Below are 27706 nucleotides of genomic sequence, written 5' to 3' on the forward strand. Positions count from 1 at the left end.
TACCTTCAACATTTAGTCAAAGAGCAGTGGAAATGAATGGCCAGTGAAACATCACAATGATGATTATTTAGGCTTTTATTTAATTTGGATTTTCAGAAGTACACAGACACCATATGATGCAAAAGAGACATCTTCAAGCGGGCAACCTGGGAAGAAGATCTCTTGGGCCTGTTGTGTGGAGAGAGAAAAAAAGCAAAAGTTAGAACATAGTATAGAGCCTGGAGATTCTACAGATTGGCTTAGTTTTTTTTTTTTTTATCTTGATGCTAAACAGGGAAAACTTGATTTAACCAAGTTATTTGGGGGTTGCCAAACAATTACAGGATGCAGAAATCTTACAAGCAATTTAATAAACAATTCGAATAAGTTAATGAGTGCCAAGTGCTATTTTCCCTTTTCCAGAAAAAGCGGTGAAATATACAGACTGACGTTAACAGTTAGGATAAAGTTGGCTTAAAAGTTTTGTATACGGCGATGAAATATACAGACTGACGTTAACAGTTAGGATAAAGTTGGCTTAAAACTTTTGGATACAGCAATTAAATATACAGACTGACGTTAACAGTTAGGATAAAGTTGCCTTAACAGTTTTGTATACAGCGATCAAATATACAGACTGACGTTAACAGTTAGGATACAGTTGGCTTAAAAGTTTTGCATATAGCAATTAAATATACAGACTGGCGTTAACAGTTAGGATAAAGTTGGCTTAACAGTTTTGTATACGGCGATGAACTATACAGACTGACATTAAAAGTTAGGATAAAGTTGTCTTGAGTTTTGTATACGGCGATGAAATAAACAGACTGACGTTAACAGTTAGGATAAAGTTGGCTGAAAAGTTTTGGATAGGGCAATTAAATATACAGACTGACGTTACAGTTAGGATAAAGTTAGCTTAAATTTTGTATACGGCGATGAAATATACAGATTGACATTAACAGTTAGGATGAAGTTGGCTTAAAAGTTTTTTATACAGCAATTAAATATACAGACTGACGTTAACATTTAGGTTAACAGTTAGGATAAAGTTGGCTTAAAAGTTTTGCATACAGCAATTAGATATACAGACTGGCGTTAACAGCTAGGAGAAAGTTGGCTTAACAGCTTTGAATGCAGCGATTAAATATACAGACTGACATCAAGTTAGGAGAAAGAAAGCTGGTTTAACAGTTTCCTATAAGTGATTGTTTTTGTATAAACCGAACAATTACAAATCGAAAACGATTAACACTCGCAATGAAAACTTACATACAACACAAATATTCGCAATGAAAACTATTACATACAACACAAATATTCGCAATGAAAACTATCATTACAAACAAACACTCGCAATGAAAACTATCATTACAAACCAACACTCGCAATGAAAACTATCATTACATACAACACAAGAGGAACTAAGTCGTGCCCCTGGATGTCATTCTAGAGTGGGCATTTATTTACCAAGCAAACTGAGGGTTGATGTCTCGGCGTTGTTTGATTAAATTTAAAGTCTTGCAACACGACTCAAACATGGAGCGAGAACTGACAACATACTTTTGCAGCCAAAACGTGACGCTAACGCTAATGCTAACTAGTAACATACGGCACACAGCCGGTCGAAGCACAAACTTAAAATTCTCGACGGTGTGTTAAACCTGGCATTAAACTAAGAGATTAGTTGGCGTTTTAGGCTCAATTGATTGCTGAAAAATATCCAAATAGCGTGATAAAAACGCATTTAAGCCAGTGAATTGCTTACCTCGTTGGCGTGCTTCTCGACCAGAAGCGTGGAGAAACGCTTTCCAAAAGGAATGATTACTGCGCATGCGCGGACTTAAATCTCCTGCGTCAGCAATAGGCGGAACCATGCCCATTTTGTCCTACTAATTTATTGTCTATGTTTTGAAAATGACGTAGACAGTCGTCAGTTTTGTAGTCTTGAGTTTTGTAGTCTCCACCACAAGATGGTAGTCAAAGCCTAACTTTTATGGACTAAAAATTACAACAGCACATAATATTTGTTGTTTGGTGCTTATTTGGTGAGGTAATTGTGGCATGGCATCTATTATAGGGTGTAGGCCAGTATTTGGGAAATAGCACTTACATCGTCAGTCTTACGTGGGATTGATTCATTATATTAATTTTGCCATTTTAAATAATATGCCTATTGATTGATTTTTTTAAATCCAACTACATTTACACTGGTGTCACACATCCCAAAGTTCTACCCCCCCCCCCCTAAAAAGGCTGATGTAGTGTTCTTTATGAAGGGATTCTATACATTTCTATATACACTTGGTGTGTTACACGTGTGCTCCTCATTGTTTAGTTTAGCTGACTGTGGATTTTCAACACTTGCATGCTTCATGACGAGGTTTTTTTTTAGGTTTGTTTTGTCTGCAGAAAAGTTCTTTTGTCATTTCTGTGGCTCTCACTACAGACTTCTGCTCATGTGATTTTACAAACAAAAGCCATGTGTATACTTTCAAAGCTTCTAGAGTTAGGATTACAAAAAAATGTCACAATTTACATGCATGTCATATGTTCCTATGACTATTTATTATATTTTACATACTACAACAAGCAATATTATTTTCTGAGGCTGAATGCTAAATTCACACAGTAAAACGTTAACTTTTGTGAGCTGGGCCACATAAAATGATGGTATAGCCTTGTGTTTTCCACTTATAAATGACAAATGTGGTCACTCTGTGCTTTTGCGTTTGAATTCCACCCCTAAAATGATATTAACAATTTAATATGAATTTATTTTTAAATAAACTGTCCTTCTCAATCACAATGCTCTTGCCATGTGAATGAATAGTCATTCAAATAAACCTAACATGCATTATGTCAGAAAAAAACTAGTTTTTAGTATTTACATATGCATGCCATGTAATCAATTGTTATCATGCCTTAGAAGTGGAAGAATTCCACAACACACTGGGTCCGTTTTTTCTAGATATGGTCCATGCATGCCATTGTGTGTATTACTGCCTTGTTTTTTGTTTTATGTGTGTTTTGTTGAGACAGTCAACAATACGCTCCGACATGCGCCAGATGCGCCGAGAGGCTTGGCTGTCATTGCGCGCCTTGAGGAGAGCGAGTGGGCGGGTGCCCAGCTAGGCAGCTCAGCCAATCGGAAGCCTGCACCGGCGGCTGTCAATCAAAATGTAAGTGACGCTCTTATTTACATGGAAACAGCATTGACCAATGAGGAAACAGCACGGGAAAGAATTTAGCGTGCGCTGGCCAATGGCGTTCATAGGCACAGAGTTTTGGGGGAGTGCATAATAATCAACATATTAGCCAAGGTGCTTTTTAGATATCGATCCTCTATAGCGAGCTAGTTGGAATAAACGCATCGTGTGGACTTTTTTTAAAGCTTGAATTTATAAACAGCGTCGTTTTGGGTGCTACGCAACATGCCGAAGAGGAAGGTGAGTGTCGCCGCTGCTTTTGACCGCTCGTCCGCGTCGCAATTTTGGCTGTCAAAAAAACAAGCATCGCGCTTAAAGTAAACCTAGATTTTTTCCAGTCTCTTTGAAAAATCCTTGTTTATCCTTAACTTCGTCTTTTCCGTGTACGATGTCACTGAGACGCGTCGTGGAATGAAGAAGATGCTCAAATGGGAGAACGATGGAGTCCACAATCGACGATGTCGCGCTATATATGATAATAAAAATTAATAAATGATACGAAAACGTTGCGCTAAAAGTGATGCCCGCTGATTTTAGTCGTTGTTGTACATGTACCACCTGGATTCTACCATTGTGTGCGTATGTATGTGATGGGGGGTCTTTGGGCCCATTCTAAACCAACACTGTGGACCCGCCTCCTCCGTCTGTTTGCGTGAGATGTTGCGCATGCGCGTTGAGTAGCCCATCTTTGTAGTTCAAGTAGTTGTAGTTGTAGTTCAGTGTTAAAAACTGGCAAATTACATATCAGATATTGAACTCTCATCTCATTATCTGAACCGCTTTATCCTCATTAGGGTCGCAGGGGGTGCTGGAGGCCATCCCAGCTGACTTAGGCGGAGGCGGGGGGCAACCCTGGATTGGTGGCCAGCCAATCAGAAGGCACGAGGAGACAAACAACCATTCACGCTCACACTCATACCTAAGGACAATTTAGAGTGTCCAATCAGCCTACCATGCATTTCTTTGGAGTGTGGGAGGAAACCGGAGTACCCGGAGAAAACCCACACAGGCCTGGGCAGAAGATGAAAACTCCACACAGGTGGACCGACCTGGATTTGCACCCAAGGCCCTTAAAATTAAAAAATATATTAAAAGACATTTTGTAAATGTGGAACTCCATGGACAAAGTGTACGGCATCATATTTTTGGATAATGGACTGTAAAGGTAGAGGTAAAAAAGAATAACATTCCGTTAGTGGTTAAGTTTTAGCCTTCGAAGTACTAATGTATGTTTTGCTCACTTTGACAGTCTCCAGAGAGCTCTGAGGGCAAGGACAGCTCCAAGGTCACCAAACAAGAGGTAAAAGTCAGGAGACATTTTTTTTTTATGTACATCCGTGCTATTTGATTTTGAATTTCATCATTCGAGCATCCCCACAGTGAGCAGATCAGGTAAAGACAGTCTGCAGAGGTACAACTGATGTCCTTCTCTCTCTCTTTCTGTCACTGTCTCTCTCTCCCCCTCTCTCTCTTTCTTTTAATTATCATCTTAGCCCACCAGGAAGTCCGAGAGGTTGTCAGCGGTAAGTTTGGTCCTCTCTACCTAGCTGTCTTCACCACTTTTCTTCCTCAATGTCAAAGTCTTTCATGGATTTGTCTTGTAATTGGTGTGTTTATTGTTTGTCCTAAGTCCAGTGTGGTGGAGTAGCAAATAATTCACTAAAATGGGTTTACAAGAAATAAAATGTTAATTCAGCATCTATCTTTTTGTTTAGACATTAAAGTTTATCCGTAGTATAACACAAATGGGATAAAAATAAATTAACAAGACCAGCTATATGTTAGAAACACTACTATAACAAATTCTCAAAAAGCTGCTTCACCACACAACTTTTGTTTTGTTTCCTTGTACTTTATACGTTTGCATGGTTTATATGTACAATGTGGTGGGTATTGTTTTTACCGTTTCAAGGTTGCACCCCTTTAAATGCACTTTTTTATACTTACACCAGTCAATAAAAAAACTCTCTGGGCATTGAATTGATTGCAACTGGACTTTTCTGGTTGTATTAGCGGACTTTTCACCACAGATTAGCTCGTGCTCTTCTAACCAAGTCTTGCTGCATGAATTGATTATGCCTGCTCGGATGAGAGAAAGATCGACAAAGTTCCCCATTTTCATTATAGGGGTTCTTTAAGACAACTTTTTAGCTAGTTAATCACATTTAAACCAACACCACCCAGCTCCACTGAGTTCTACATAGATGTCTAAATAGAACAAAATTAATCGATCACTGTCCAACAAGCTAATTAAGCAGAACCGTATTCTATTGGCCCTCAGAAGCCTGCGCCCTCAAAGCCTGAACCCCCAAAGCCTGCGCCCTCAAAGCCCGAGCCCAAAGCTAAGAAAGCCATCATCAAGGTAAATACCACACATATAATACAATTTAAAAATCCACTGTGATGACAAATAAACATATACAAATTACATGATTGAATTTTGCAGAAAGTGGCTGATGAAAAGGGGGCAAAAGGGGCACGGAAAGGCTCCACCAAAGGGAAAAAGGAAGATAGCCCTGCACAGAATGGAGACGCCAAGACTAATGAGGTTTGTGATGCGCATGCAAAAACAAAACTGTGTTCCAAGCCCATTTAATCACAATTTTATTCATTTGTCTTAATGTACATGCATATATGCATACACACGCAAACACACGCAAACACACTATACACAGATCTTTGTGTGTCGTCCATCTGTAAGTGTGTCTTCCATCAGGAGCTCAGCTCCCTCCACCATGTCAGTGCGAGGGCAGAACGAGACAGTCAAAGTCAAGGGTATGCAAAAGTGTCACGCTAACCCACATTTGTGTGTGCCCTACTAACCCATAGCTTCATCTACTAACAGTTTTGCACATTTTAATGAAGAAATGGTGACTGTGTGATTCCATTATGGCAATGGCAGCCACTTTAGGGGAGTTTCTATTGATCCAGTTGCATTTTTATCTTAGATTTGTTGTGTGCAACATTAGTGTCTTATTTTTCTACATTCAATTGACTAAAAAGGTAAGTTGTGTTCCATCTGCTGTTTGCTGTGTATTAAAGTGCATCATAATCATTGAAAAGTCACTTTATCAAAAAATATTGGTTATTTTGTTCCTCACAGGCGACTGAGGCTGCCGAGGAAGCAACCGAAGAAAAGGAATAATAGACAACAAGCACCACTCCTGCCCCCTTTTTCCTACAATTTTTTTGTAAAATGCTGAATTTTTGTAGAATTAATAGATGCTCGAGATGAATGACCAGCATCCCCTAAAAATCCTATTTTATGTTCACACTCCCTTTGACTTCCTAACATTGCATTCACAATCAAAACAGGCTGTTTTGATCATTTTAAATTGTTTTTTTTTTAAACTTACGGTTAGACAGCTGCTTTTGTTCTCCATCATGATCTCCATATTAGTCATAGGAGTCATTTTTTGAAAACGTGGTGGTCACCATGGGGAACACCTGCAGCATTTTTACAGCTTTTTAGAATGGTGCAATGCTCCTTTTTGTATGTAAGTGCTGGATGAGATAGCAGGTTTTTTTATTTTATTTTATTTTGACTTCCCAACCTTTTCCCTCTCCTACATTTAACCCTTTCCCCCCATTTTCTTTCTCTTTCAGCAGTGGCATAGCAATAAGCATCGGTGCTTGTGTTCTGTTGGGGAAGTATTTTCAAATAAAAAGAAAAAACTTCAATACTTGCTTTTTTTCTTCTGCAATGCTACATTTAATAGTCATATTTCTAACTTAACCTTCCATGTAAATAGGTTGAAAGATTTTCCCATTCTACCAAATATGTTCCAGACTGATTTTGACTATTTTCAAGCAGAGAGGGGCCCTGCAAATTGGTGCGTATGAATGTGGCTTCATGGCAGATGCCAACACAAAAAAAGCGCTGCATCAGAAAGTGAAAGGTCAGCATTCAGCAGAGCCGATGTGACATTTCTTTAGCCTTCACAACAGGTAAACCACTTTTTGGTGCTCTTTGTCAATTAAAGGGTTACATTATAAATTATACAAAGCAAAGTAACACAAGACTAAAACTTAGTTTCAAATTAATTTTCAGGAATCTATTTGTAAACGCACATGCACGGCTTATTATTTATATGCTTTAATAATTTTTGCACCACAAATTTGGTGTATGACATAAAATACAAGTATTCCATTAAGCCAGAAATATGACATTTTTAATTGTGTAGTTTATTTATTATCATACTTGAAATACAAGAGTTGACACAAAACTTCTACAAGAGTACATCACAAGTTTTATCATCTGTGCTAAAGAAACTTGATATCATGATCATTAACAATGTTAATTTTGTTATAGCAGCTAATAATTTGAAATACTAAATAGCAGTTATTGTATTAGATGGAATTCCCTTATCAATAGATAAAGGTGGGACCAAAGAGGCTGCCTCCCTGTGGCTATGGGGGGTCATTACTGTCCATCAAAGCTCTCAAGCAAACACAAATTTTAACTATAGTTACCTGCCAGTTATCGACACCCAAAAGTGGTCCTTTTTTCAGGCTGAAGGCTTGCTGTGGTTCTTGTAGATACTAACATTTAAGTCCTACTCCTTAGTCATTTCTCAACTGATCTTCTTGTAATTTTGTGATTGTGTAGCATAGGTGAGTTATGTATTGATTGCCTGGGCCCAATTTTTATATTTTGAATAAGAGATGATTAGTTTTAAATGTGTTGATGCTTATCTTGACTGTAAATTGCAAGATATTTCACAATTAAAAGTTTGCCTTGCACCACCACGAATCCAAAATCTATTTGCAAAGTGAGAACAACAATATTTAAAGGTTGCAGAAGAACTTTGAAGTTTTACACACATTGCTGGACCACTATGATATAATTTGTCATATATGCATATTCATTTTGAATCGTTTATTTCCTAGGAAAGTGAGAATAAAATAAGGTGAACAGACAACTAATAATTTGGCTGCGGGAATTAATTTTGTGTAACTTCTATAGCAAAAACAAACACGGAAAAACTACTTACTGCAAGTCATGCGGGACCTTTTTAGCAGAAGAGTTACTAATTCCCTAAACTGTCTTGAATCATCACACTGTAGCAGCGTACACTTTTGAGTCATAGAGCATTACAAGCATCTTTGTTTCATTTCATGATGTGGCACAATGGTCATGTGTTATGGTAAATAATAGGGATGATGTACTGAATATATTGATATTGAACACTTGGAATCAAATGTAGAATGAATTAAACATATTGGATTGACAAAAAAATAGATGGTACAAACTGCCATTGACAACAATAGATGTCCTGTCCATTTTAACTCAGTGGGCTGGAATTAATACTCATTTTTCAATCCCATTGATAGTGATAGACAACCAATCCATTTGAAGTGGATCACTGCCAAAGTGTCCAGTCAAAAAGGAATAGACATTTAACTTATTCACATGCGTTGAGAGCCCTAAGTTCTGTCCACATAAATTGCACTGAAATATTTAACATCAGCAAAGAGAATTGATGATATACAAGAGCCACATGTGGAGCACAACTGAGTTTTATGACGATTGTTAACAATTTATTGAGTCTGTGCAAAAATGATTACTACACTTCTTTTTTAATGTAATTGGTGGGATTTTTATGTAGGAAGGTCTCTACACTAACACTGATAACTACTGTCAATGTTTGTATTGCAACATTTCCATCCAAGCATGGCATGTTGGGCATTTTTTTTACATCACAAATATGCTACATTTTATGTTGATGACATTGATTGTGCAACTGTGGCAATGTTCACTTTTTTAATATATAAAATTACAAATTCTAGGACTGTCAAGTGTTATGCATCGTATACAAACGTACAATATATCATTAGGAATGCAACTTTTGAACAAACTTGACTTTAGTGCGGGGGATGAGACTTAAAATAAATGGAACACCTGAGACAATGCAAATTCTTGATGCAATTCTACATGATGGGACTTTGCTTACATAGACCAGTTAATGGAATGTGTGTGCCCTTGAGCAAGGCTTTTCAGCTTTACATCTTGCAAAATGTAAACAAATGGGCGTGTCACCCTTAACATGTGTAACTGAATGTGTCTACATATATGTGAAAACTTTTATTGTTGATTTCCTTCAAATGAATATATATGGCTTCAGTAAACATTGGGAATTGTGGTGGTCTGTAATAATTGACATAACGTTGCATTCTTTTCCAGAAACTCACGAGTTTTCCTTGATCATTAATTTGTGTTGTTGCCCCTCTCCTTCTGACAACAACCCTTCCCCCATTTTAACGTCACGCGGACTTGTTCCGCACCGATCAAGCTCCTGTAAAGGACTGGCGTCTTTGCAAGACACATTGTTGAAAAAAAAAAAACCCAAATAAAATCAACACGATCTAAACGCAAAGCCAAGTTGGCTTTTAAGGAAACAGCTAACCAGCGAGCGCGGACTCGGCAGCCATGTTTTAAATCTTAACATTTACACATCGAATCCACCCGCTGCTTGTTTAATGATCAAGTATTAGTTGTCAACTCGTTAAATGTGATCTAAATGGAACCGATCTAGCAGTTTAAAGTAACAAATTCTCTCATCCCCGACTAGGCTGCCATTTCATCCTCCTCTACAGTGGCCTCTGCGTGAAACACGCTGATATCCCTCCGCCGACTGCTTGCCTTTAGAGGGGGAGGGGGAACCTGTTAAAAAGGAGTAATGATCATTAGATATTCCACCATTAATATTATCCTTTATGTGATCGCGAGTCTGGGTATAATCTGCGTTCTCTTGATCTGCAGTAGTGTGCGGAAGACAAACCCACCCGGGGGGTACTAGACTCGGCACCACGCGGAAGAGCACGTTGAGCAGCGAGGAGCCGGGACTGTTTTCGAGCGCCTGAATGGAGGCAGCCTCTTCCTGGTGGATAAACAGTGACAGCTACAGGGCAGCCACCGACACCCAGCGGCCCGGATCCGGCTCCGGCGCTGCCCCCGCCGAAGCACGGCCACAACATGGCTTCAGACAGGCCGCACCTCGCGCAACTGACTTCTGGTGAGTAGCAGATATCCGCGATCGGGCCGATGTAGTCGTTGATGTCCCCCCGTCTCCCTCCCCGTGTTCGGCGCCCTCTTGTAACGCAGCTCCCCCGTTCTTCTTCTCTCTCCCCTCCGACCTACAACCAGAGCTGTACTTCCTAATCGCCCGCTTTCTTGAAGCCGGACCCTGCCATGAAGCAGCCGAGGTTAGAATCAGGGAATCGGGGGGCTCATTTAGAGCATATCAAGGCTGCCATGAGGCGTCATGTTGTCTTTTTTTAATCCATTTTCAGACGCTGATAAGGGAGGTGGAGGATAAGGAGGTACGGGGAGTGGAGTGATGCGCTGCAACGTTGTCCCTTTTTTTGCTTGACTTTTCCTGCTTATTTCTTGAACTGATCTCTATATTTTTAAACTTGATCTCGATTTTACATGTTAATATGTCTTATTTCGTCTTTAGCTGCTACCCACAAGGCTAGATTGGACCGGGCAGGAGCATCCAGGGACCTACGATGATTTGGTAAGGGAGCTTCATCTCCTTTTGCTGGGAGAAAGTTTCACACGGCAACTTTACGAATTGAATTTCCCGCATTTCCCCCCCATGCTGGCAGGAAAAGTACCTGAAAATATGCGTGTATGTGTTTTTATCATCAATGCAATGATCAGGATTTTAGATGCGCATTTAATAGGAGGTCAGGACATGGCATCTTCTACCTGGTGATGTCCCACGCAGGTCCTTAGAGGGGAAAGTGGAGTTTTAAATGCGTGGAATTGTTGCTACGTCACCAGTGTTGTGGGTGCAGAAGGCAGGCATGCATGCATGCATGTAAGCAGGGAGGCAGGCAAGCTGGACTGGAGCACCATCTTTCCATCCTCAGTTGGCCTCAGGCACAACAACACCCATCTTCAAGTCCAAACTGGATTATTGAACGCATTTTTAATTCAGATTCTGATTTGGATTGAATCCGAATTAGCCGATGTCTCTCCCTCAGAAGGATGGAATGCGTTGATGGATGTACCATTTTTTTCCCTTTTGTTGTGGGTTTGTTGTCTTGGACGTGGAGATGAGAGGTAACATGCAATTCTTTTTTAAAGGAAATATTAATCTTAAGGAATGATTGGCACTCATTATTAAATCCATTCACGGTTTGCAGTTGCAATCCACGTGGAGAGAACAAGATAGTCCATGCAGGTTTGCATGGTGACATGGCAGATTAAAGATGCTATATTTAATTTTCATATTACCTACTAATGGGGTTGGTGCCTTGCTCAAGGACACATTGGCAATTATTCAAAAGTAGACGAGCATCTTTGTAACAGATATTGTACTACCCATTTTCAATTTTTCTCACATTAGGAATTTTGTGAAGCTGTGGTTCTGATCTAATAATCTTTACAAATTTGCTGTTCTTCTCATTTGCATGTTTACAAATATTGATCTTAATTAATGTAGTAATTACTATATGAAAATTATGCATTTTTGAGATCTCCAGAGAATGCACTAACCTCTATAGTTGACTACATTTATATACCAATGAGGTCTAAATGTGCATTATTTTGTTTAAAAAAATAATAGTTAAATTAGTTATGCTAAACATTTGCATTCAAAAATCTTAAAAAAAAAACAACAACATATTTTCACTGCACTTGCACACACATTGTACATAAATCTTTATGTGAGGTGTTAGAGGATGTGAAGGTTTAATGTTTATGGAAATATAGAGTATGTATTTGCAAATATGCCCCCGCTCTCCCCGCACCCCTCCCACTGGCTGTCAATCAAAGACTGGCGTCTTTGTTTTCGCTTGAAAAATACTGCTAATAATTTTAATTTTTAAAAGAGAAATACATTTGACTAGTCGGATTGGTCTGGGTAATATATTTTATGTTGTTTTTGATTTGCTACCTCACCAGTGAATTGTGTGTTTACTGTAGCGTGGACAGATGCGAAGGGATATTAAATACCCATATTAATTAGAGTCAATTCGTTAGAATGCAATCATTAAATGACAGGCGCATATTTCACAATACAACACAAGGGAATATACAGCTGAGTAGATTGTTTTTGTAAGCATTTTTTTAGGCTGATGAGCCATCGTCACATTTTGTATTACAAACATGTTTTTTTTTTTGTGCTGCACTGCATGAAGTGAGACAGTTATGAAATGTTTTTATTCTTTCGATATTATGAGCCATTCAATAGCGTCACTATGTGTGTGTGTGTGTGTGTGTGTGTGTGTGTATTATGATATGCTGTAGCCGCAATGATGTTGGATGTAATAATGTGGAGACAGTAATTGTGTGTGTGTGTGTGTGTGTGTGTGTATGCATGTATTTATGTGTGTGTGTGTGTTAAACAGACTGTTAATGCACTAAGAAGAGGTGTGTATTGCATTTCTAGTATTCTATTTGAACATGTTGCCAGGTACAGTCCTAATTTTGTGTGGTCATTAATGGGCATTACTACCCATTGTAATTAATTAATTTATGATTAAAATGCTGCTGACATTTTGCATATTTCAAAGAAAATCTTAACAATTTGCTGTCAACTCATTAGTGACATAGCTGGTTTACATACCGTATAACAAATGCAAAAATAATGTATTAAAATTGTACTAGGTGATTATATGTTTGCATATTCATGAAGTAGATTACATGTAGTATTTTTTTCTTCTTCTTTCGCAGCAGATTTAGTTTTGAATGAAACACAATGCATACAATTATTGATATGGAATATGGTTATGTTCCATGTACTCTCTATATATCTAAATGTGGCTATATGTGCTATTGTGCAGGTGAAGCTGTACCGCCACATCAGTCCAGAGCATCTGCTGCAAGTGTGCGCCAGGGTTTGTCCTCTGCTGGAGCGGGATGTCCCAGCCAGCGTGCCAGGACTAAGTAGTCTGCTGGGGGCAGGGCGGCAAAATCTTCTCCGTACAAGCAAAAGTAAGAGGGCTTCTTCCTTCCTTCCAATGGCATGGTGTAAAGCTGCCCATATCTTGGAAGCTCACTTCAGGACATGTTATTTACACTAAGTAGTAGTACTTGAAAAAACAAAACACTTTGGTTTGTTTTGTCGCTCAGGTTGCAAGCATGTGGTATGGAAGGGTTCAGCACTGGCGGCTCTTCACTGTGGAAGACCACCAGAGCCCCCTATCATCTATGGGAGCCCAACCAACATTGGTAAAGAACACCTTTTGCTTTTTATTTCCATTAGAGGACAATAGTGTCTACTGACAGTCCATGGAATTTTCCTTTCTTGCTACTACCTATACTCATATGAATACATTTCAGAATTATTTTGAAATTGCTGTCACTCATTATCCTTATTAGTGTTAAGGACAATGTAGTTGGACCAGTAAAAATGAAAACTAAGGTCAACATGTATGTCATGTTTCTTCCTTGTCACACTAACAGTGGAGACGAGCCACGGTCGGCGACTGAATGGTTCTTACCGCCTGCGCCAGCTGGTGCCAACGGCAGTGTATCAACATATGAAGATGCATAAGAGGATCCTGGGACATCTTTCCTCAGTCTACTGTGTCACATTCGACAGGACTGGACGTCGCATATTTACTGTAAGTATGTGCTTAGAGATTAGGTTGTTAAGATGAATTATATCTCTTTTGGGTGTTAGAGTACTAAAGGAGAGAGCCAAACTATCCCTCTTTTGAGACTCATGTTTTCTCGCTATATAGCATGCATTTTGGCATATTTTGCAATGTTACATTATTGTTACATTGACAAAAATCCATATTTGTACTTCCACTATCATAAGTTGTGAGTACAATTTTATACCACATTGCAGTAGGAGAGGTTTGTCTCCCTTATTTGAATTTGCTATGCGAATTGAGGCCCCTATTTTATCATCATCAACCTCTGATTGTCTGACTTTTATTATGCTTTCCTGCCTCCTTTCATTTGCAGCTCTTATATATTGAAATGGTTGCAGAGTGAGAAGAAGGTGGTATTTAGCAGTGCAAGGGGAATTTTCTATTGCCTCCACCAGTATCTCTTTGCGTCACTTTTTACCATTCCTGGCCTCGCTTGCATTTGCCTTTCTTTTTCTTCTCCCGTGCAGCCACTCCTTTGTTCCATTCCCTTACACCACCCCCTCCCTTTTGCCTTTTTTCCCGCTTTTCCTTCTCACAACTGGAGAGTGAGAGTGTATCTACGGCGGCACTTGCTGGATAAATGCCAGAATTAACATTCATCCTCTGTCTCTCTCCTCCCTCCTGTTTGCACTCATTTAATAAACACATCTTTTTTTCCTTTTATGGCAGATGTATGTGACATAAATATGTATCATGTATATTCCTCAAGTCCTAAACAAAATATACATAATAGCCAAATATCCTTTTTAATGAGAATTTGCTCATGTTTGCATTTAGACATGAAATACAGATTTTTTTATAATGGCAACAAATGAACAGGTTAAACCATAATCAAAATCTGTGCAGGTTAACATCATACCACTTTTTGGTTTGTTCACATTTGAATATTTGTATTTTTTTCTGTCTGATGTCTGGAATGACTCCTCTATTTTGTCCTCAGGGCTCCGACGACTGCCTGGTGAAGATCTGGAGCACTGACAGCGGATGTCTGCTCGCCACATTGCGCGGGCATGCCGCTGAGATCTCCGACATGGCGGTCAGCCACGAGAACACAATGATCGCTGCCGGCTCCTGTGACAAGACAATCCGCGTGTGGTGCTTGCAGACGTGCGCTCCCTTAGCCGTGCTAGAGGGTCACGCGGCGTCCATCACTTCTCTACAGGTGAGGCACACTATACAAATATAGTATCAACACACATCACTGACTTGGTTGCTGCTACTAGAAAATAAGATCTGATTTTAATAGGTTTTTCACACAATTCTCAATAACCTGGAGTTCACTGTGTGTGTTTTTCACTTTTTGTTGTACTTGTTGTAGACAGTATATTCACAAGCTGATGTAAACTGCTTGTGTTTGCAGTTTTCTCCACTTTGCAGCGGCTCTAAACGCTACCTGTCCTCCACGGGTGCTGATGGCACCATCTGTTTCTGGCAGTGGGATGCTTGCACACTCAAATTCGGGTAGGATACAAGTACATACTGCTGTAATGTGTATACTTGCATTGCCTTTATTATACAAGAATAGGGTTATAGGGATAGAAAGTGGTACCTATTTAATAGTATTTTTTTAATAAGTTTTGTTTGTAGTTCTATGCTTGTTGCAATTTTTCCTGCTTTTATTACATCCACTTTTTCTTATGTCCAGTCAGAGGCCAAATAAATTCACTGAGCGTTCCAGGCCTGGCGTCCAAATGATGTGCTCATCATTTAGTGCAGGTAATTTGCTATTTCACAAACTGTTCTTTATAAACTTCAACATGTGGCTTTTTGCAACCTTTGGATGAGTTTGAGATCCCGACTTAAAACCTGGGATATTTTTTGGGGTATAGGCGGCATGTTCCTGGCGACAGGGAGCACAGATCACATCATCAGGGTCTACTACTTTGGTTCTGGACAACCTGAGAAGATCTCAGAACTGGAGTCCCATTCGGTCAGTAAATCTATTGAATTTTGAAAGATAAACTCTGATATTAACCTCAGATATGTATGAGGTTTTTATTTGGGTGAGACAATCGCAAATACAGAGGCATAGATGACAGATGGCACTTTATATGAAATCTAGTTTCTATACCAGAAGAATAGTACTTTAATTCAGACTTGGGATGAAAGTTGGTTGTTTTCTAAAAATATATCAAATAATGAATAAAAAGTATGGCTAAATTTAAAAAAAAAAAGTGTAGCTGATCAAATGTAATGATTTGAGGAGTATTTCTCACACTAGCTCTGTATTTTTCATCAACTAGGATAAAGTGGATAGCATCCAGTTTTCACACTGCAGCGACCGGTAGGTTTCTTACTGTGTGGGGACATTACTTGGTAGATGTGATGTGTTGTGGGTACCTAATTATTGTTTGTTTAGTGACTTAGTAGATATGTTTTTCCGCCTTGTATTAGGTTTGTGAGCGGCAGCAGGGATGGCACAGCACGGATCTGGCAACTACAGCCTCAAGGCTGGAAAAGCATCCTTCTGGACATGCAGACCAAATTACCAGGGTATGTTTTGTTATTTGCTCAAAAGACTTTTCAGATATTTTTGGAAAACAACAATTTGAGGATTTTCCTTATAGGAAATACAACCCACCACCATTAGAAGACAAGGTGACCAAGCTGAAGGTAACCATGGTGGCATGGGACCGCCATGACAGCACAGTAATAACGGCAGCCAACAACCTGACGTTGAAAGTGTGGAATTCCATCAGTGGGAACCTGGTTCATGTCCTCATGGTATGTATAGATATTAATGCACATTAAAATATCAATGTAATATTTTGGTTTAATTTTAAGCATGCATTCTTTAAGTTTTTATCTTCCTATACTTGACATATATTGACTGGAGTTTCCTTAAAAAAGAAACTCACTTATACACTTGCTCTGTTCCTTAATAAGCTCAGTTCAGTCAAAACATTTACAAACTGTAAAGGCATTTCAAATCATGACTAATATTCGTGAAACAAAATAACAATGTGGGAAACGCTTGGGAATGCAGCGTAATAATGTAGGAATGTTAAACCTCAATCTGCACATTTCTTCGGGCAGGGTCATGAAGACGAGGTGTTCGTCCTTGAGCCACATCCCTTCGACCCACGCATCCTCTTCTCAGCGGGACACGATGGCAATTGTATCGTGTGGGACCTAGCCAGAGGGGTCAAGATACGTTCCTACTTCAACATGGTGAGCTGTCCCTGACAAAAAAAGAATTTCTGCATGTTTTTTTCTCCCTCCTCAAATGTGACGCAGATGTTTTACAGCAAATCTGGCATCTGGATTGAATGAATAAATGAATACATTTAATAATGGTATACGCACTGGCGCCTAAAAAAAATGATTGCTGCAGTAGCTTTTCACAAATCCCTCATTTTGAGTAGTAATTGTTAACCAACTACTTTAATTGTCAAAAAAAGTGCTGCTTTTTGTGGACAAATTAGGCTTCAATACAGAAAATACATAATCCCAGTACTATATTCGTATTGTACGTCTATACGTTTGTGTTGAGAATTTGTGACAACTCTTTCACACTCATCCAGATTGAGGGTCAGGGACATGGAGCCTTGTTTGACTGCAAATGTAGCCCAGACGGTCAACATTTTGCTGCCACCGACTCCCATGGTCACCTGCTCATTTTTGGCTTTGGTTCCAGCAGCAAGTACGACAAGGTGAGATCCTTCAACCCCCCCCCCCCCCCTCCCCCCCCACACACACACACACACAATGCACACATGTACATGTTCATGCACACACATTTACTTCACGGCTCTTTTCTTCCATGTTTAAGATCGCCGACCAAATGTTCTTCCACACCGACTACCGGCCTCTAATCCGTGATGCCAACAACTATGTGCTGGATGAGCAAACTCAACAGGCGCCTCACCTCATGCCGCCCCCCTTCCTAGTGGACGTGGACGGCAACCCCCATCCGCCACGATACCAGAGGCTTGTACCCGGCCGAGAGGGCTGCCGGGACGAGCAGCTCATCCCGCAAATGGGAATTACTTCCTCTGGTATGAAGTTTTGAATTCCTAGCCACATTTAAAGGAATTCTACCTTATTCAAATTAAATTATGGTGAATGTCAATCTTTTAGCATGCTTAATGAAATTCTTCTAGTGGAGTAGTTACACTGTATTACTCTCTGTTGACAAGCGACTGATTGTGTTTCACTAACTGACAGTACATAATTAAGATGAATTCAAATGTATAGGACTAATGTGGCTCAATTCTCACTTTTCTATCTTTTGGTTTTGTTCATTAGGCTTGAATCAAGTGGTCAGCGAGCAGGCAGTGGACGGCTCTAGTCCTCTGGATACCATGATCCAAAGATTACAGCAGGAACAAGACCAGAGGCTGGGCTCCAATGAGACCCCTGCTGCCACTACTGCGGCTGCCGTGAATGCCAGCTCGCTAGTCAGCAGAGGTAATTATGCTTTGCGAATTACTTTCTAAGGTTTTGGTGATTAGCTTCATGATTTAATTCCTTGTGGAAATAGGCAGCATTTTCTTAAGTAGTTGAAACATGGAAAACACTTAGCAACTATTAACACATTTCTGCATTCAGGCATTTCAACAGTAGATTGATAGATTGGCACTTATTGAAGAAACAAGTATTTTCCCCTACTTTCTATGTATTGACTGAATAACAATGAAGCAGGATGTATATTGTAAAAAAAAATGTATTCCCTTTAATTGGGGAAAAAAGAAAACATACCAACACATTTGAATTGTGGATCTTAAATTATTTTCAACATAGTATTGAGTTACAAAAATAATAGTAAGTCTGAATGAAATCAATAAATGAAAATGCTGAACATTACATGAATCAATCCCACAAACTAAAATAAGGATTCTTCTACCTTATCTTTCAGCGTCTGTGGGGTCGCCAACCGAGGTGCCCTCGCCGCCCAATGTGGGGCTCCGTCGCAGTGGGCAGATTGAGGGCGTGCGGCAAATGCACAGCAACGCCCCACGTAGTCAGATGGCCACGGAGGGAGACCTTGTGGCGTGGAGCCGTCGGGTGCTGGTGCCCGAATTGGAGGATGCCTCTGTTAGGTAACGCATGATGAACTATTGTTAAAAGAGACAGTTTACATTTTTTTGAATTTTAGGTTGCATCTTTATGTAATTTGCTGACTTTGTGGTGTAGGAAACAGGTGAACTGGCGAGAAGCCAAAGGGGAGGAGGAAATCAACATTTACCAGTCGGAACGCCGTAGACGAACCATCCATTCTTTACCAAAAGAGAGCAGAGTAAGACTTTAAATACTACATGAATGGCAAAAGCCTCCCTTATTTTCTGTTGCATTCAATTTTGCTAAAGCATCACTTACTCTTTATTTCTTAAGAACATTTTTGATAAAAGTAGTAAAGTGTTACATTCACCTTAGTCAAGGTCTACCTGACCTCATTTTCTCTAACCTGATCATTATCCTGCTAATGGTTGTTTAATGGACAGATTCACATTGGCTCTAATCTTAACACATTCTTGACTTACAGGTTCATGCAACTTCAGACGTGGCTGATGAGGGGAGACGGAGTCAGGGTAACCATGGATACCAGACTCGGGCAGCCGTAGAGGAGACGAGTCGCCAGAGCGCGGAGGCAGCCGATGACGATGACAGTATTTCAGAGGTATGACGTGCCAAATACATGCAATCAATGCAATAGTTCCTTGGTGATCTACCTAATGGGCATCTCTGATCTAAACAGTCTCCAAAATCATTTAAAAGTGTTCTTACATGCGTTTTGCCAGGGCGAGACAGAAGTGCGCCAGATCAACGGACACTCATCAGAAGAGGAGAAGGATGAAGAGCAAAAGGAGCCATGGCCTGATGATCACAGCAGTTCAAGGTATGACTGGGTATCATAAAAAGCACTATTTTTAAAATAATTCAATTTTTGTCTTATCCATCCAAGACAAAATAAATGGGGAATACCTCTTGGAAGTATTTTCCTTTTTGTCAAATGTAAAACACAATTTATAAGGATGAATTGAGTTGGCTGGTCTATATATAATAGTGTAAATAAGAGTTAAGCTAATGAGCAGCCTTTTAATGTGCATTTATCACCCTGATGGCTTGCAGTAACTGTATTATATGTAAATGAAAGCCGAAGTTCTAGTCTAATAATTGTTGTCTTTTCTGCACAGTGATTACTCCAGCGATTATTCTGACTGGACTGCTGACGCGGGCATCAACTTGGAGCCGCCGAAAAAGAGTGTCAAAGTGAAGAAGAAGAGCAGCGGCTCAGAGGATGATGGCGACAAAAAGCGTGACTCTAAAAAAGACCGCAAGAAGGACAAAGCCGACAAGGATGGCGCTTTACCAAAGAAGAAAAAGCCAAACGAGAAGAGGAAGGTTTGTTCATTAAAAAAATAATTAAACCGGCAACTTTTTTGGTTTGTTTTTTAAGACAGAATTTTGTCTAACAGAGGGCAGAGCTTCAGGAGCAAGGACTGAGTTTGGAGGAGTGGCTTCCCTCATCCTGGATCACAGACCTGATTCCCAGAAGATGCCCTTATATTCCACAGATGGGAGACGAGGTATGTTGAGATGGATATTATCCTTTTAAAGGTCCTGCAAAGTCATATTCATGATGTTTCTCCTTAAAAGCCACTGATGCATCTTTGATTGGACACCCTTCATAATATATTTTTTTGTAATGGTTTTAGGGGTGGGGACATTAATTATACTGTGGGTGACTTTGTCACAAATTTACCTAGTCTTCTATAGCTAAAAACATTTTCTCAAAAACTCTCAATAGAATGTTGTATTAATTATTTATAGCAGTAAGTAATGTAACCCGCAATGTATTTTGCAACTGCAGTAACACTTCTCTTTATGCTTGCAAAGACCTTTTTTTTTCATGATCTTGTGTAATTCTGTGTTTCTTTTGCAGTTGTATTACTTCCGCCAGGGCCACGAAGCATATGTGGAGATGGCCAAGCAAAAGAAAATTTATAGTATCAACCCAAAGAAGCAACCTTGGCATAAAATGGAGCTTCGGGTAAGTATACAATAATACACTGAGATTATATAACCGAGCTTAACTTTTCATGTCATTAAATGAGATGAATTGGCAAGCATGTTGACACTCGGCAAGTTACAATGAGTCAATGAAGACAATTATTTTAAAGTTGAACAATTGATTTAGGTAACAGGACTGAGCCAAGTGAAAACAAAGGGAGATATGAAGAATAATACTTGTGTGTTTCAGGAGCAGGAACTAATGAAGATTGTGGGGATCAAGTATGAGGTCGGCTTGCCTGCATTATGCTGTCTCAAACTGGCTTTCCTTGACCCGGACTCTGGAAAACTGACTGGAGGATCCTTTTCCATGAAGTAAACATTCTAAAAGTCAACCTAGTGAACCTTTGTGTGTAATTGAGACATTAAGTGGATTAATGGATGGGTGATTTTGTGCCACAGGTATCACGACATGCCGGATGTCATCGATTTTCTGGTCCTACGGCAGCAGTTTGACAATGCCAGAAAAAGACAGTGGACTATTGGTAAGGCATTTTTTTCTTTATAAAATATAAGAAGCAGAACTTAAGTCATGACCTCCTGCCTGCAGGTGACAGATTTCGCTCGGTCATTGACGACGCCTGGTGGTTCGGCACCATCGAGAGTCACGAGCCGTATCAGTCGCAGTACCCCGACAGTCTCTTTCTCTGCTACAGTGTCTGGTAAGTCCTTGAAAACTATTGTCTATGATTAAAAACGGTGCTTAGGTATCATACCTATCTCAAACATCAGCAGCTACCATATTTTCATGACTATAAGGCGCACTTATAAGGCTTAAATTTTCTCCAAAATAGACAGGGCGCCCTATAATCCAGTGTGCTTTATATATGGAAAACAATTAAATGTGTCATTCATTGAGGGTGTGCCTTATAATGCAGTGCGCCTTATAATGCGAACACTTGTTTTTTTCCAGCTGGGATAATGGCGACACCGAGAAGATGAGTCCATGGGACATGGAGCTTATACCTGATGAAGGTGAGTTTTTGTTACACACACACACACACACAGCAAGCTGCCTCAAAGTTCCTTTTTTCACATCTCTTGCTCTCTAAAGCATCCTTCCCAGACGAGCTGGGCACTAGCGTCCCTCTCACAGAAGAAGAACATCGTGAGCTTCTCTACGTGCCGCTAGATGGCGAATGGGGGTGCCGCACACGCATCGACGAGTGTGAGCGTATCATCAAAGCCATCGACCAACTCTGTACTTTGGGTAAGACATCATCAGCATGAACAAGGTTAGATGAAATTAATTAAAATGTTTGTTGAACACAACCCATTTTGTTTTTTGGCAGACATTGCGGCGCCATTTGCGTTCCCCGTAGACCTTCAAGCGTACCCCACCTACTGCACAGTGGTGGCTTACGTCACAGACCTCAGCACTATACGCCAAAGGCTGGTCAACCGCTTTTACAGGTATTGCAATTTGAGTGTTTCTCACAGGATTGAACAAAGTGGATTAATGTGTGTTTATTTGTATGCACTTTGTTTTTTTACAGGCGACTGTCGTCTCTAATGTGGGAAGTGCGTTACGTGGAGCACAATGCTCAAACCTTTAATGAGCCAGGCTCTTTTATTGTCACCACAGCCAAGTTTGTCTCCGACCTCATGCTGCAGTTCATCAAGTGAGTGGGGAACCCTACTGGATTTAACTTACTCCAAAAATGAAAAAAACAAACATTGGATTAATGGCATTGCCCTGAGTACAGTCAACACTGAAGGACTTTATACTCTGTTGTTCCTTTTTTAGGGACCAAAGTGTAACTGACTTAATGCCACTCTACAAAACTCTAAAGAAGGCCACCTTCTCTGACTCTGAAGACGAGGTTTGTTCCTCAAGACTTCAAGCAAATACAAAAATTCAGTATGAGAAGATTCATGTGTTTGCTCTTCATGTAGGATGAGGACGACGATGATGAAGACACGAGTACACCAGGAACCTCCACTCAAAACCACAAGGTTCCTATCTTTCTATCACTAATTTGCATCCATACACAAGGAATTTTTAAATTAAATTCAAAATTAAATGTAGTTAAAAATGCAAAAAACACCCAGCATAGGTCAATAGGTAGGACTGTTTCTTGGATTTTGGAAAGAAAAAAAAGGTGAAGAATTTCTAGTCATATTTGATGATATTACCCCACACAGGCGCGCCGTCCAACCCGGCGACATCTGCGCACGCGGCCGCCTTCGTACGATCCTCAAGCATGGCGAGGACGTTGCAAGGAGCTTTTGGACCTCATTTTTCAATGTGAGGACTCTGAGCCCTTCAGAGAACCTGTGGATCTGCAAGAGTACCCGGTAACTACAACTTGGATGCTATATATTATTTACTATGTATTTAGAAATACAGAAGGGCTGTGTGCGCTGTACAATTACTGATATTTTAAAATATATATATAGATACATACATGATATAATGGTAACAGGGTGAAATGTTAAATAATGGATAAATATATTAGCAAGATCACAACTTGGTGTGAAATGATGTTAAGATTAGATATTGTAGTACTACCTGTTGCTGTGTCCTGCACATGACAGCCTGTCAATGTGTTGTTGTGCTCTCATGGTCATTCATTCTCAATTTTTCTGCCTATCCTGTTATTCTTGTTTCAGGATTACCTCCAGATTGTTGACTCACCAATGGACTTTGGCACTGTCCTCAACACGCTAAGTGCTGGCAAGTACCAGACGCCCATCCAGCTTTCCAAGGACGTGCGCCTCATCTTCAGTAACTCCAAAGCGTACACGCCCAGTAAAAAGTCCAGGGTAAGGAAAGCGCACAGGCCTCACATTGAAATCATGTAAAATGCCTATTCTCATTTCCTAGCACCTCAATACAACTCGAACTTCTATTCTAGCCTGTTTTTTTTTTTAATTGCACATCAAACTATATTTTGAATGAAAAAAACATAGTCACACTTGCAGTCTTCTGATGCTTTTTATTTTGGGGATAATTTGTGATTGAGATCCATGGTATTGTTAAAGACTGAACATTAAAATAAAAAAATCATGGTATTTTGTGCATGTTTTTAGATCTACAGCATGAGTCTAAGGCTCTCCGCCCTCTTTGAGGAACACATGAGCTCCATCCTGGCCGACTACAAGGCCATCCACGGCCTGACAGACAAGCTGACGCGACGGACCGCCGATCGCCAGGCCCGCAACGCCACCCCTGAGCAGCGACTAACGCGCCACAATGTCAAGAGGCGACGGCGCAGCGAGTCACCGGCCAGCAGCACGACGTCAAGGTAGCGCTACATACAACCGGTTGTCTTCCAATTAAAACGACAGTCACCTAACCCGGCCTTACCCGCAGCCCGGAGAGGAAGAGACGTGTCTCATCTAGAGTGATGAGCAGGCGTGAGCCGACGCCGCCGCCTCCTCGGCCTCCATCCCTGAGGCAGAACCTCGCCTCAAAGAGCTCGCCGCCGCTGGCCAATGGAAAGACGGACACACCGGGAATCGGACGCACACGCAGCGGCGCAAAACATATTGCAATTTCGCCACCCTCGGCGGCATCCCTGTCCAATGCCAGCACTACAGGTGAGATCAAGAATATCATTATTATTATTTTCCGTTGTAAAGCTTTTTGGATTGGATGCAAATTGAAATGAGGATCACTGAAATTGCCAAAATTATCTTTATTACTGCATAGCAAAACACCAAATTCAAGTACCATATTTTACGGACTATGATAACAATAACAACAATAAATAATAACTGCAATAAATGGAAATAAAATATTTGCAGTGAAGCTTACTTGTTTTTTTAGGGGTAAAGTGAATACAACAAATCAACTGCATTACATAGTGTATGACAGTACATAATAATTAATAATTAATATGAAATGACCTTTTTTCTATCCCAGAGTCGACACGCTCACTGAGAGCTCAAAATGTTGCATCCAACTCCACGCCACCCTCAGCATCTGAAAGGACGACGCCCTCCCCGGCTGCGGAAGGCGGTGCGGCTGGAAGCACTCGGCGGAAACTGAGGACACCTGTGAGAAGATTGGGTAAGTATATCTGTGGATCAGCACTCAGCAATGAAAAGCAACCATTACATTTTACACCCCTTCTGTCACTTAGGCTCTCCTGAAAGCCCCTCCTCCCAGAGCACAGCCCACCTGAATGGACACGGCAGTCACATGACCTCCTGGGCGACAAGGAAAGGCCGGAAATCCCGGGCGGAGCCACCTCCGAGTTCTCCCACGGACCCCCCAAGTCCGGGCAGCCCCTCGAGGAGACGCGGTCGCCCCCCGGGAAAGAAACGAAGCAAGAAATGCAAAACGGAGCCGGCCAGCCCCGACCTCGACGACAATCTCGACCAATCCACCGGCGACGAAAGCGCCTTGTCACCGCCCGAACCTGGCACGCCGAAGAGGAGAGGACGACCACGGGCGCTCAGAACTGAGGAAGAAACACTCCCGCCTCCTCCCCCTCTCTCGCCTTCTCCCCCAAACTCTTCAGAGACACCCGAACCCTCGCCGCTGAGGAGGAGCGGCCGGCGAGCGCATGACGACATCCCCGCATCTACGCCACGGACGCTAAGAGGGACTCGACGGGATGAGGAGGCGGAACACCACGAGGGTGAGGATGAAGAAGGGGACGAGGCGGGGGGGTCCATGCGGACCCGTAATCAGGGAAGACGCTCGGCTTGGTACATAGAGGACGACTCGGAGGAGGAACAGAGGCAGCTCCTCTTTGAGGACTCCTCCATCACTTTTGGAACCTCTTCTAAGGGGCGTGTACGAAAGCTGACTGAGAAAGCCAAGGCCAATCTGATTGGCTGGTAGCCCCCATACTCACAAATACCCTTTCAGACTCCCCATCAAAATTGCTGGTTTCCGTGAAAAATCCCAATACAGAAGGGTGAAGAAGCTTTGGAGGAAAATACTCTGTTTAGGTTTTTTCCTTAGAGTCCAAATATATAATTTCTAGGGAAAAAGGCTCTAATTTTTATTATTTTTTTCCTTTTACTCTCTTATTTGAAACGGTTTGGAGAAAAGGACCTTTTTTTGAGAAGGTATGACGACTCAAAATGTTATGTTTTTTTTATTTTCCTCCCTTTTTCAAGTGGCAATGTTGCAGAAGTTCTACCATCCATCCTTCTGCAAGGGGCCGCACACACTCAACGTTCGTTGGCCCAGCTGCTCTAATCCAAGCTGTGCCCCCCCCACAACCCCTCATCGCTTCCTTCCTCCTGCTCTATTATTGGTCCATGTTGGACCCCCCCTCACTTCTCTTAGTACTTGAAAAGAAAAGCTGCAGGAGGAATGCTTGCTTTATGGAACTAATCCGTTTCCGGCGGGTTGGTGGGTGGAGTCAAAAACGCCCACTTGAGCCCAGAACTTTTCCCTGCTCTCCCTCAAATGTTGTTTTTCTACACGCCTACAGTTTTTTTCCTTCTTTTTCTAACATTTATATTTGATGCTTCGCCTTCTGATGGAAGTCTTACGTATTGCTGTCCAATGAAAAGCATGAAAGTCCAAACTGATGCTCACAAATTGTACACTACACATGATTTTTTTTCCCCAGCTTTTAGCCAAAAATATGTTTTTAATTCAAGGCAGAAATTGTAATCCATGCTTTACAGTGGACAACATAAAAATGTGGAGTGAGTGGATATATGGGTGCGAGGAACATCTTAAGGAACGTTTTTTTTTTGTTTATTTAATCCCAACGATGAGTGTATTCTCATTTTTTTATGTTTGGGGGTTCATGGTCTTCGATTTGGAATGTCGTTTGTTTTGAAACCAAAAAAATGCAAACCTTATTCACATTTGTTCATTAAAAAACTTTTTTTCTTGACAAAAAACATTTTTCATGCAACAAAGTAAAACCTTTGGAGATAAATGCCTTTCAGTGGACAACATTTCCCTGTCCAATGAAAATCTTTCTCATAAACTACTTTTAGAAGTACTGAACCTGTTACTTCAAATCCAGTAGTTGAACATTTTAAGGATGATCACCAGGAACCACCAAATTTGGTGAACTTTTTTTTTTTTGAGAAGCTCACAAGATGTGTATAAATATATATATTCTTCCCATTAGACATGGACAACATGGCTGTGTGTGCTTTAAAACCAAATTTTGGTCAAGAGGGTTATATTGTTTTATTGTGTCAACATAGACGAGAGAAAAATGGTGTGTACATCTGACTGCAATGTGCCTTTATGTCTTAAATGTATGTGGATGAGAGAGAGGGAGAAACAAAAGTTTTCTATTTATGACATCATGCAACTCGGCTTATCACATAATCAACGCTATCGCCACAGGCACTTACCGGCACATCATCTTTGCAATGTGCTCTTCACTGTTCATTTGACAACAAAATTTACTTTCCTTAAATGTGCCATGGACCTTTATAACACTGGACATAACCTTTTTTCCTAATAGGAATGCTTTATTCTATAACTGGCAGCTTTTTCCTTTTAATACCATTTTAATTTAAAACCAATTCCAAAACGAGACCTTCCCCATTTTTTCCTGTTTATTTTGTTTAGAGATCATGAATGAATCGTCCCGGTATTTATATTGTATTTGATCCTGACTTATCAGCCGTCCTAAAACAATTGAAATTATCTTAAAGGGGCCTTAAATAGATGGACCGGTGGGGATTAAAGTGTGTTTGTGTGTGAATGAGTGTTGCCAGTTGTCATAGAGAGTGGCATGAAGGGAAACCCTTGTTTCACACGTCTTTGTTAGTTTGTATACATTTTTATATAAATATATTACTGAAATCAATGAGAAAAAAAGCCTAAAGATAGAATGTATGTATACGTTTTTGTGTGTAGGCAAAGTACTGCTGTCCTGTTAGTTGATACACACAATATTTTAAAGAAATAAAGCAGTTCTTTCTGAATACACCTCTTATTATCATTTTGTGAT

The 27706-nt window shown here is 40.5% G+C and overlaps 2 protein-coding genes and 2 long non-coding RNA genes across 6 annotated transcripts; 2 read left to right on the forward strand and 2 right to left on the reverse strand.

The window, feature by feature from the left end:
• Positions 1–57: 57 nt before the first annotated feature.
• Positions 58–2183, reverse strand: LOC144192185 (uncharacterized). Its single transcript, XR_013325065.1, has 2 exons — positions 1748–2183; positions 58–168 (listed from the first exon to the last, which is right to left on the reverse strand). It is a non-coding gene; the product is annotated as an uncharacterized LOC144192185 (long non-coding RNA).
• Positions 2184–3222: 1039 nt separating this feature from the next.
• hmgn3 (high mobility group nucleosomal binding domain 3) lies at positions 3223–6869 on the forward strand. Of its 3 annotated transcripts, XM_077711069.1 has the most exons (7): positions 3226–3428; positions 4438–4488; positions 4682–4711; positions 5470–5550; positions 5635–5736; positions 5864–5963; positions 6292–6869. In XM_077711069.1, exons 1-7 carry the CDS (start codon positions 3414–3416, stop codon positions 6297–6299), a joined length of 387 nt encoding a protein of 128 aa, XP_077567195.1. In that variant the 5' UTR covers positions 3226–3413; the 3' UTR covers positions 6300–6869. The 3 variants fall into 3 exon arrangements, with proteins under 3 accessions (XP_077567197.1, XP_077567195.1, XP_077567198.1); XM_077711071.1 differs by lacking the exon at positions 4682–4711 and having other exon boundaries at positions 3223–3428; XM_077711072.1 differs by lacking the exon at positions 5864–5963 and having other exon boundaries at positions 3228–3428.
• Positions 6870–9204: 2335 nt separating this feature from the next.
• Positions 9205–10502, reverse strand: LOC144192054 (uncharacterized). Its single transcript, XR_013325032.1, has 2 exons — positions 9975–10502; positions 9205–9852 (listed from the first exon to the last, which is right to left on the reverse strand). It is a non-coding gene; the product is annotated as an uncharacterized LOC144192054 (long non-coding RNA).
• On the forward strand, positions 10024–27680 carry phip (PHIP subunit of CUL4-Ring ligase complex). The gene is made up of 40 exons (XM_077711068.1): positions 10024–10204; positions 10336–10394; positions 10482–10511; positions 10649–10708; positions 12984–13134; positions 13273–13371; positions 13606–13766; positions 14743–14964; positions 15163–15263; positions 15448–15518; positions 15632–15732; positions 16046–16086; positions 16197–16295; positions 16370–16526; positions 16839–16973; positions 17327–17455; positions 17575–17800; positions 18051–18212; positions 18661–18844; positions 18939–19041; positions 19288–19422; positions 19544–19641; positions 19940–20147; positions 20222–20332; positions 20689–20796; positions 21007–21131; positions 21219–21301; positions 21367–21478; positions 21730–21791; positions 21871–22026; positions 22109–22229; positions 22313–22438; positions 22564–22639; positions 22713–22772; positions 22962–23114; positions 23430–23582; positions 23850–24064; positions 24133–24359; positions 24685–24831; positions 24905–27680. Exons 1-40 carry the CDS (start codon positions 10165–10167, stop codon positions 25609–25611), a joined length of 5514 nt encoding a protein of 1837 aa, XP_077567194.1. The 5' UTR covers positions 10024–10164; the 3' UTR covers positions 25612–27680.
• Positions 27681–27706: the final 26 nt, after the last annotated feature.

Source organism: Stigmatopora nigra, unplaced genomic scaffold (genome assembly GCF_051989575.1).
Source record: "Stigmatopora nigra isolate UIUO_SnigA unplaced genomic scaffold, RoL_Snig_1.1 HiC_scaffold_25, whole genome shotgun sequence".
NCBI lineage: Eukaryota > Metazoa > Chordata > Actinopteri > Syngnathiformes > Syngnathidae > Stigmatopora > Stigmatopora nigra.

Excerpts from the sequence above, each read along its gene's own strand:
- phip (XM_077711068.1), top strand. The coding sequence starts at position 10,165 with ATGGCTTCAGACAGGCCGCACCTCGCGCAACTGACTTCTG. Across the intron at positions 17,456-17,574 it reads CCAGCAGCAAGTACGACAAG|ATCGCCGACCAAATGTTCTT; the intron begins GTGAGATCCTTC and ends TCCATGTTTAAG. Across the intron at positions 22,773-22,961 it reads CCTCCACTCAAAACCACAAG|GCGCGCCGTCCAACCCGGCG; the intron begins GTTCCTATCTTT and ends TACCCCACACAG.
- hmgn3 (XM_077711069.1), top strand. Across the intron at positions 4,712-5,469 it reads AGTCCGAGAGGTTGTCAGCG|AAGCCTGCGCCCTCAAAGCC; the intron begins GTAAGTTTGGTC and ends ATTGGCCCTCAG. Across the intron at positions 5,551-5,634 it reads CTAAGAAAGCCATCATCAAG|AAAGTGGCTGATGAAAAGGG; the intron begins GTAAATACCACA and ends TGAATTTTGCAG.